General features: G+C 49.1%; 1 protein-coding gene across 2 annotated transcripts; it reads right to left on the reverse strand.

Moving 5' to 3' along the window:
• Positions 1 to 5,258: 5,258 nt before the first annotated feature.
• Positions 5,259 to 10,082, reverse strand: Chst2 (carbohydrate sulfotransferase 2). 2 transcript variants are annotated; one of them, XM_076917850.1, is made up of 3 exons: positions 9,884 to 10,082; positions 8,787 to 9,353; positions 5,259 to 8,684 (listed from the first exon to the last, which is right to left on the reverse strand). In XM_076917850.1, the coding sequence occupies exon 3, from the start codon at positions 8,500 to 8,502 to the stop codon at positions 6,910 to 6,912; it is 1,593 nt and encodes a 530-aa protein (XP_076773965.1). In that variant the 5' UTR covers positions 8,503 to 8,684; positions 8,787 to 9,353; positions 9,884 to 10,082; the 3' UTR covers positions 5,259 to 6,909. The 2 variants fall into 2 exon arrangements, with proteins under 2 accessions (XP_076773965.1, XP_034339712.1); XM_034483821.3 differs by lacking the exon at positions 9,884 to 10,082 and having other exon boundaries at positions 8,787 to 9,556.
• Positions 10,083 to 10,496: the final 414 nt, after the last annotated feature.

Here is a 10,496-nt window from a genome sequence, read left to right on the forward strand (position 1 = left end):
CATGAAGTCTGAGCTATTTGACAAAGTATTTGTCCCCAAGTCTTTCTGTTCCAGTTTCTTGGTCTGCATCTTTTATTTAGCACCCCCTTAAGAAATACCTATGTACTCAGTACTCTCTGTCCCTAAGAAACACAGTCATACACTTCGAAGACCCAGTCCCTTCTCTTCAGATGGAATGAGCCTAGGAGAGGAAAACTGCCCCCCAGCAAGTGATTCCAACCTGCAACAACAACAATAAAAAAATAAAATAAAATAATAAAATAAAAACTAGCAGCTCCGTGCACAGTGTGGCAAAGCCTAGGGAACAGGAAGACATGACTACATCTTGGAACAGTGCTGATATCTATAAAAGCTTCAAAAGACCCAGGACCTTCAATAATAAATGAGAATTCACAAATCAAGGAGAGATCTTAATGGTGTGTGCCTGAAAACTCAGAAAACTGAGGCAAAAGGAATTCCAGCCCAGGCTGAGTTACATAGCTGAGTCCTTGTACAACAACAAACAAAGAAAAAAAAAAAAGAAAGAAAGAAAAAAGGAAGGAAGGAAGGAAGGAAGAGAAACCAGAGAGAGTAGTAGACACTAAAAAAAAAAAAAAAAAAAGGTACCCAGGAAGAAACATGTGTGTGTATATACATAAATATATAATATGAATATCTCAAACCTATCATAAAAATAATCCCAATCAACTGCACAGAACACAGTAAAGAGGTATACCAGCTGTGTTAGTACAGCTCACACCTTTGCCTTTCGGGTACATTGTAACTTGAGCTTTGCTTTCCCATGCTTGGCAATTGTCTTTACGCACACTAAGCATACAGAGAAAGAGATCCCTGTACACATTCTAGAAGGAAGGAGATAGCGTTAACAAAACTTGCCGGCATCCCTGCTCTTCATTCGTGAGACTTCCGATCTGTGTTTGTGAAACATGATCAGAGAACGTGACTTGTTCTGTCAGTCTGAAGATGGATCATCTTGTGTGCTCTGGAGCTCCACTAAGGACATCAAGGGCATTGCCAGTAACTCTCCATTGTCACCAAAAGGGGGGGGGGGTGTTGTCACGTGCACAGTCAGCTACTTAAAACCTGTCCACCAAAGTGTGCTTGCACACCTTCGCTTTCATTACTGTCACACGCAGGAGCTCACATGTCTGCAGCTTCCCTTTGCACTGACAATTCATCTCTCCTATAGCTAGGTATGTCATCTTCTGCACCTAGAAACAGGAGCTGTAGAGGCGGGCATACAACCCGTGCAGCCACATGGTGCCACGTGCTTAGAAAGGCACACAGTTGCTTTAATCTCCTGCACTTGTCATCTTGAAAGGCCTACTCATTTTTTTTAAGCAAGGAGAACTGCGTTTTATTTTTGCACTGGGCATTGCATATTATGCATCTGCTTCTTTCCAGAAAACAACCCACTTCGGGGTGAATTTCTATGAATTCTTCTCCATATATCTGGCGTGGGAGCCATCACAAAATGGTTCTGAACCCAGGTGTGTTACAGTGATTATTTTAGCCATCATGCACTTGGCAGGGTGACTGTCACCGGCCTGGGGAGTTCAAGCAGCCCCAGAATACTTTTGTTTGTTTGGTTTTGTTTTTGTTTTTCGAGACAGGGTTTCTCTGTGTAGTCCTGGCTGTCCTGGAACTCACTCTGTAGACCAGGTGCTGGGATTAAAGGCATGTGCCACCACCACCCAGCCAAAACTTTTTTCCCCCCCATGAGACTCAACGAGAGACTCACACAGGAGATAGAGACAAGGCCCTCTGGCGGGCGGACGCTTAAGGTGTGCACCACCGCTGGCTTCCCAGAATACTTTTGACATTTTGTTACAGGTAACTAATTTGACCAAATGTTGTCCTTTGCCCTTGATATACTTTATCATCCCATTAATAACTGTACAAATAGCTCCCCCTTCCCAGCTTCCAAGTTTCTTCAAGTTTATAAACACTTGCATCACTCAAACACTGGTTCAAAAACTTCCCACGGCATGGACTCAGTGTGTTGGGTCTAATTTAACATTGTCTTTAGCACAGTTTGGTTAAGAGTATGTGGGATTTTGATAAATGCTAGGCCTTATAACTTCCGTTATTAAAGACTCATACCAGACCCTGGAACCTGAGCTGTCAGTGACTCCTACTTGAGCTGAAAAAGCAGCAACTGATCATCCACTGGGGAGGGAGGTTGTTTTCTTAGCCTTGACAGTTTGAAAGAGCTCACCTTACGGTGAGTGACAAAGGGGGTCTGTAAACCCTGCATTTATCTCAGGGCAGGCCATCACACTTCAAGCCATTTCTTCTGTTGTAATTGTCATTTTCTACCTATCCACATTGGATCTTGACATGGAGCTGTCACCAGTTCTGATATAATGGTCGCTTACTGACTCTCCGGAGGCCTGAGATCAAAAGTGAGCTCATCACATACTGTTAGCTGGTGTTAAAGAATTCTCTTGAGGGCCAGGGATGCAGTTCAGTTGGTAGAGTACTTACCTAACATGCAGGAAGCCCTGGGTTCAATCCCCAGTAGCATTCAAACCAGGTATGCTGGTGGACAGCTATAACCCCAGCATTTGGAAGGTAGAGACAGGAGGTCAGAAACGTACAGTCATTCTTGGTTATATAATGATTGCCAGCCTGGGTCACACTCCAAAAATAATATGAGTGTGTGTGTGTGTGTGTGTGTGTGTGTGTGTGTGTGTGTGTGTGTGTGTGTTGTCTTCATGATAGAAAGTTTGCCTTGGCCATGCTGGGTTCAATTCTCAGCACCAATAAATAAATAAATAAATAAATAAATAAATAAATAAATAAATAAATAAATAAATAAATGGAAGAAGATCTCTTTGTGAATACCCCTCAATGACAATTCAGGAACAATCCAGAACAAGTCTGGAGCATTGCATGGGCCTATGTGTTGGTGAAGGGTGGCAGAAGACACAATGTCCTGATCTGCTATGATTAACACATCTCATTTCTCTCTTGCTTCTCCTGAATTCATGTCTAGAGACCGTGTTTCAAAGATGATCTTTATTTAACTGCTCAGTTCCCAGGGAATATTAACTTCATAGCTTCACCCCAATTCACATTCATTTCAATCCAATAGCAGAATCCAGCCACAACTAAACAGTGCATGACAAAAAAAAAAAAAACAAAAAACAAAAACAAAAAAACTTGAACAGCACTTGTGTCACTCAGCAGGATGGACTTTCTGACAGTAGCCATTGTTTCACTTGGCCACGGCCTACACCACGATTCCTCAGTCTACGAATTCACAGCATTCAAAACAGTAAACATCACATTGTTTCTTCAAAATACGAACTTTACAGACCACCTCTAGGCACCTGGGCAATTTTGAACCACAGTTATGTCTGATCCCTGCCCTTCTGTGTTGGTATGGTTTAGAAAACTAACACTGAAAGTTTCATTCTTTATTTTGAAATTTTTGTCTCTCCACATAAATAAATTCTGCATTCCTTTCTAATTCCTTGGTGGGAATTAAAGATCTGTGTCACCTTGAAAATTCTGCAGATGCACCATTGCTTGCTCCACGGATCTACACAAAGCGGACGGACCACAACCTCATCCAGAAGCATGGCACTTTCTCGTTACAGGTTAACACAATCTTTCTCTCTTTCCCTCTAAATATTTTCAGTATTTGTTACACATTTCATTCACTTATTTAACAAATATTTACCAAGCACTCACTGTGTGTAGATACTGAAGGACACCGGTTTGCTCCTGTCCCTGTACTCAGGGTCAGTGTAAATGCAGTCTTTGATTGGCTCTGAAACTCCTTAACCTCAAGCACCAGCCTGTGTCTCTGTCTTGGTCCAAATTCTTAAATTGTTGACTAAATGTACTGTCTGGACTGCATTCTCTAAATGTAACTTTCTAATTAACAAATACATTCCAAAGTCTAAGGGCCCAGCCGAGCTTGCTAAGTAGGAACTTACAAACAGAATCTGATACATAAGCTGCTCTGAGGATTAGCTCCTCCCACTGATGGACATCCTGCCAGGTTAGGAAATGTGAAAGGCTGGCTTTCATACACACTGCCTCAGAAATGGTCACAGTTCTGGTGCAGTTTGTCATGGCACAGGTCCGCTTGCACCAGGGGCTGACAAGAGCTTGTTAACGCCAAAAATGGGTCCTCCTTCTCCCAAGCTCTGGCAGCTAAATGTCACTGATATGAGTATCTCAGCCTCTGGTGAGAACAACACCCATCTCACTTTCCTAGAAGGCAGCTAGGTACAAATCTCCAGGAGCAACAATTCACCTTTTCAAATTGCAGAGCCCAGGAGTGGCAGAGTGGAAAGAAGGCAGCTGTTAGGGAAAAAAAAAAAAAAAAAAAAAGGAAATTACAGGCAGAAACTCTGCAAACAGAGGCAGGGAGAGCTGTTGGTACTAGCTGAGAATTTTCTCTTAGCAGAAGCCACAAAGGCTCTGCAAGCCTCAAGGCCCTGTATGGCATCTAATAAGTCTTAAATACAAGATACAAATACATAATTCTCTTCTAGTGCCATCTAAGTGTGCAGATATACTGGAGAAGAAGGAAGCCAACTGCTTAAAAATCTTTTGCTCCACAAGAAATGAATTTCACTGTGGCTGCTAAGAGCTGATTCTGATGCTGTATAAAATTTGTTTTTAAATGGTTATTTTATCCAGAGTCATTGTCTTTTAATGACACTACCTTAACTTGCTGCTATGCCTTCTTCATCTTTAGTCACCCAGCATTAATATTTATTTTGCTCATTTCATTTTAAGGGATTCTTAAATTACACCTCTTACAAAGATTCCCCTGCTTCGGAAGGCACTACCATAAAAATACCATGGATATCTTGATCAGCATTATAGAAGCAAGTCTAGGTCCATAACAAGGGAAAGAATTTTAGTAAATTAAGAAATAACCATTCTAATACACTTTTAAAAAAAAGTGCTTCATCTTGGATTTCACATTGTAATTAATGATAATTAGACTCAAGAATCACCTTGTGTTAAAACGTTTCCTATAGACATATTATCTTTTTAAAGGAGGAGGAGGAGGAGGAGGAGGAGGAGGAGGAGGAGGAGGAGGAGGAGGAGGAGGAGGAGAAGGAGAAGGAGAAGGAGAAGGAGAAGGAGAAGGAGAAGGAGAAGGAGAAGGAGAAGGAGAAGGAGAAGGAGAAGGAGAGGAGAAGGAGAAGGAGAAGTCCTCGGCATTTAACCCACGTTTGTTAGCTTTCCCGAATGTTGTAATAAATTACACTAAAATAAAGCTGCAAGGATACTGGACTTGTACCGTGTTTAATATAATATACAATATACAACTATATTGTCTGCTTTTCCTATTTGGGCTTCAAAATTTCTTATTGTAACATGACACCATACAGAACAAGTCAGCACAATATGAGTTTAGGACATAGGAGACTCATTACCACTGCTGGGAAGTTCAATGGTTTTCTCACTGAAAAACAGCAAATTTCAAGATCTTACACACTAACCCACATCTAATTCCTCTTCCTCGTGATCATTTGAGTATCTAAACGTTCTTAGCTAAAGCCCTATGCTGTCTGCAATATGTACTTTGTTTTGCAAGTCTGCCTTTAGGAAATAAAGAGAACATCATACCCCAGGACACCCCAAGTCCCAAGTAAACTAGTTCAAATTCCTGCCCTTTGATATTATTAATTTGGATGGACCAGAGGAGAAAGAAAACCTACGAGTGCCCCTCCAGTCCTCAGTTAAAACTTGTTTGCTTTCATATGCCTCTGATTACTGTGTCATAGACAAACACACTCCAGACAGACATCTCTTATCCCATGAACAAACAGAAGTTGCTGCTACCACCACCAAAAATGTTGGCTTCATTTTTGAAAACTGTGTTCTAGTCATCAAAACTTAAAAAAAAAAAAAAATAGATATGCTTTCAAATTTTTCTTTTTTTTTTCCTTTTCTTTTTTTTTTTTTTTTCTTTTTTCCTGAACCAACATCAGAACAAAAACACCAGTATCTGCTTCGAGGTACCCTGTCTCAACTCAATACAGTAGTAATCAAAACCGAATGCCTTCAACTCTCCAGGGCTTGTCTCTTCCTTTCTGTACTCTAAGCTGAACAGGAGAGTAGCGTGTGCTCTTTCTTCTCTGCCCTGTTTGGTTTTGCCTGTAGATTTGTTACATTCCTGGGCACCTGGCAGACAATGATCTACATGTGAGAAAACAACTCCCAGTTATTATGAAGGCAGAGGCTTCTCCCAGCTTAGCAAGTAGATGGCTGAAAATGCAGGAAGAGGTGGGGAGCAGAGTCCACCTGAAGCTACAAAGACCAAGTAATACTGGTAAATCCAGAGTAATGGAGGCAAATATTTAAAAAAAAAGAATATTATTTATTATCTTCTTTATTAATACTCATATATAGCCTTTGCTGACACAAAAGTCTACTGTTGAAGACTGCCTCCTTGGCTTACCAGCCCAGTGGGGGCTTTCTGCTCTGGGGCCCACTTCTCCCTTCTCCACCCACCCCACCCCACACCCAAATTACTCTTACACATTCACAGATACCACGAAAATTTTGTAAACAAGATTTGGGTTACTGGAACTCGATTTATCAACATTCCACTTCAATATGGAAGGGAGGAGGGAAAGAGGATGGGAAGGAGAGAGAGGGGAAGAGACAGGGTACACAGAGCAATTTGTCAGAACTTTCAAGTCTTGCCTTTTCTGAGGTGTGTATGCACGCATGCGCGTGAGCTGAGGCTGTTCCTTGAAATTCACTGACTCAAAACGTTGACAGCAAGTGCCTGTGTGGTTATTTATATTATATATCTATAATAGAATATGTGGGCTTCCTCAGCTTGGGTCTGGGCTGTGTTTGTTTAAACACAACACCATCCTTTTTGTGGGTGTCTCCAAAGGGTGTCAGATCTCTTGGGAACCCTTCTCAAAGTCGGGGCTTCCTGAGCAATGTCTTGCTGAGGTCTTTGACCTCCTCAGGACTGTTAACCCGCTCATAGCCCAGCACTGCCATGGGCTGGTAGCAAAATTCTTCCACCTGTTTGATCTGCTGGAAGGTGAGCGCCGTCCGCCAGGCATTGGCGGCCTGAGTGGCATTGCGAGCTGACACCACGAAAGGCTTGGAAGAGGAGCCCGAACCACTGGTCATGTTCAGGGCAAACTGCTCCATTTCGGGACTCACGAGCAGCCCCACAAAGTCGTACACCCTCCGTAGGGTCTTAACGGGGTCTCCCACCAGATCCTCGTACCTCACCACTAAGTAATGTCCCTGCAGCCAGTCAGGAGGCTGCAGGGCTGTCTGTAGTGTTTTGGCCATACTGTTGCAGATGACCTCCATTGCACCCAGAGCATGGTAGTCTGCTGGGCCACCCATACCCTCCTTCTTGGCACCCAGCTTGTGGCCAGCGGCCTCCAGGAAGGGCATGCGGTGGGCTCTTGGATCCCGGCTTCGCACCACCTGTAGGCTTTCCCGGATGAGACCATGACGCGAGCGGATGCGGGAGCTGGCAACAGCACGAGGATCACGCACTAGGTGGATGACCTTGAGGTCCAAGGCTGGATCTTTAAGCAGCGGCGCCAACACAGCCACATCGAAGACCCGCACACCCTTGATGACCAGCGTGCGGTACTTGCGGCACTCCTCCTCGAAGCGTGCCAGGCGTTGGGGTGGGCACTTCTTGCACACGCGGTCGTCCACCAGTCCGACGACCTCTTTGCGGTAGGCAGGACAGAGTGGCGAGGAGCAAACCACCTTGTTAGTGGCTGCCCCAAAAATGCCCAGAGTAGTGAGGTTGCGCCCCCCACTGCCTGCGGGGCTATACAGCTGGAAAACCGAAAGATCGCAGCGGTAGAGAGCGCTCAGCATGTCCCGCGCTGCCCCCTGCAGGGAAACCGCGTCCCCGGGGTACAGTTTTTGCCACACGTGCCACACAGGTTCGTAGAGGAAGAACACCTCAGGGTTCTGGTTGAAGAGCTCGCCGAAGAAGGACGAGCCCGAGCGCCACGTGGTGAACACATACACCAACTGCCGCTTGTCCCCTCCACCCCTGGTGCCTCGAGTAGCATTGCCCAGAGAGGCCGCAGCTCCTACACTCCCAGCCGCAGCTGCGGGAACTGCCCCCACGCCGGCGGCAGGAGGGCGGTACGGGGTGCGGGGGTCCATGCGAGAGTGAGCGCGGGGTGGCGCTGCAGGAGGCGACCCCGGCCGTCCCCAACCGGCCCCGGCCGCCCCCACCGCGGCACCCAGAGGCCCGTCGGGGTTGCACTGCTGCAGCGGCTCTTTATGCCACTTGTAGTCCAGGAGGTTGAGCATCGTGAGCACCAGCAGCAGTGCATAGCCCGCGCACAGCACCAGCGCCTTCCTGCGAAACACCTTCATCCCGAGCGGGGACGCAGGCCAGCGGCGTCCTGCGCGCCGGGGCCACGGCGGGAGCAGGGCCCGCTGCACGGCTGCAGGCGCGGCTGGCAGCGGCCGGGGAAGCGCGCCCGGGGGCAGAGCTCGCGGCGAGCTGCGACTCATCACAGGCACAGCCGGGGCCGGCGGCGCGGCGGAGGCGGCCCTGCAGCCCAGGAGGGGGACGCTGCAGGCCGGCTGCGGGCGCCGGTACTGGGGCCGCCGATCCGAGGCGGGCGCGGCGGCAGAGGCGGCTGGTCCCCGGCGCCCAGGGCTGGCTCTCCCATGGCAGCGGCTCCGAGAAAGACCTGCGAGGGGAAGCGGAGTGAATGGGTGAGCTCAGTCTCCCGTCCGGATGCCCCTCCGCCTGAGTAACGCCCACCCTCTGGTCTGCGGGCTCCTCCACTCACCTGGAGCGGAGGGTGCGCCTCGGAGCGTCCCCGGATCCCCGACCGGCGGACTGTCCGGCTAGCTCTCTCCTCGATTTCTCTCCGGTTCTCTTCTGCTAGGGGTCCCCAAGCCTTCGAAGGAGCTGCTAGACTCCGCTGCCCTAGCCCTAGGCAGAGTTTTCCAGCAGCGGGCGCCCTGCACCCCGGGAGGGGAAACTTTCACCGGGCCCGGAGCCCAGCTCTGCGCTCCACCGAGCGCCGCGCGTCCCGGCTCCAGCGACGTCTCCTCCAGTCTCTCGGGACCGCAGCTTCACTCCCGGTTCTGGGGCACGAAGCAGGCAGGAGTCGACAGTGGGGGGTGGCTTATATACGTCCCAGCTGCAGGCTATTCTGCTCTCCATCGCTCTCCCTCGGCCTCCACATAGTGAATCTTCCCATCCCTCCGGCGGCGGCGGATAGGGTGCAGCGCGGCCCCGCGGCGGCGGCTGCTGCTTCTTCCATCACCCGGAGGATGTCCGGGTGGGCGACTCAGGCGAGCCCCGGCGCTCCGTGGCCGCGGACTGGCCCAGAAGGACTCTGTACACGTAGCTGGAGGCAAAAGAGCGGGACCCACTGTGTCACCGGCCGCTTCTGCCCTACGAGGTCCCGAGGCAGAGGAAACCCCCGCCGCGACCGCACTAAAGCGGCGCCCGGGAGGATGCTGCTACCCGACTCCCCCTACGCCGGGCGCCTGCAACGCGCTCGGGCCGGCCTCTGCGCGGCTCCAGCCAGCCCGCTTGGGGTTGGTGCGCGCCGCCGTCTGTCGCCCCGGCTCCTCCCCTTCGCCGCGCTCCCCTCCTCCTCTGCTTGTCCCACGCCCGCCCTCCTCGCAGCTCCAGACTCCCGCCGCCACCTCCTTAGGGGCTGGAGATGCGACCCGGTTCAAGGCGGCGCTGCTAGGGCCTCCAGCCGCTAGTCACAGAACAGGGCTCTAGGTGCGCCTGGGGCGCGGCGCCGGCGCCTGATTCCCAGCTCTCCTGCACAGCCGGAGACTTGGGTTCTCAGTGGCTGCACGATTCGGCTCCCAGGATTCGCTCTAAAGAAGAGTTGGTGATAAAAGTTTGGGCAGAAATACCCACCCGGCGTACGCTCCGTTCGTCCCCAGCGGTCAGCACTGGTGTCCCCTCCTAGGACGCGAGCAGCACCGCCCAACAGCGCTGTGTGCAGCCGGAACACAGTTCTGAAGCTTCGGCCCTTGTGCTAGCCCATTCCAGCTGGTTTGTGGTTTCTCGCTAAGGAGGATGTAATAAATCTTTCTGGGCCCGGGGTCACTGAAGAGGCTTCAGAGTATGCCTCTCAGCAACCTTTTCTGGCGTCCTGGATTTGGACAAGGCCACTAGGTTTCGATGATCCCCGCCCCCACCTCCCTCCCGACAGATGCTCTAGGCTTGTGGAGTTTCCACCTCGGCTGACACCCTCTGAGACAGGGCTGCTGGGGGAGGGGTGGGAGCTTTGTTTTAATTTCTAGTACAATACTTGTCGAGTCCCTTGACTTTAAAGAGGGAGAGACGAGATCAAAGAACTTGATCGCAAAGAAAAATGTTTTTTGGACGTTGAGAGTTACTTTTTAGTTTGATCTGAGTTGGTTTATATACTTTTCTTTAGCTGCTGAGGGAATAAATCTCCACTGTAAAATGGGACAACAGTAACCTTGGGAGGCAACAGGATGGGTGGAGGTTAGAGGGCACGTAG

Source organism: Arvicanthis niloticus, chromosome 21 (assembly GCF_011762505.2).
Source record: "Arvicanthis niloticus isolate mArvNil1 chromosome 21, mArvNil1.pat.X, whole genome shotgun sequence".
Taxonomy (NCBI): domain Eukaryota; kingdom Metazoa; phylum Chordata; class Mammalia; order Rodentia; family Muridae; genus Arvicanthis; species Arvicanthis niloticus.

Bases quoted from the DNA above. Each gene is read 5' to 3' on its own strand.
- Chst2 (XM_076917850.1), bottom strand. From the start codon at position 8,502: ATGAGTCGCAGCTCGCCGCGAGCTCTGCCCCCGGGCGCGCTTCCCCGG.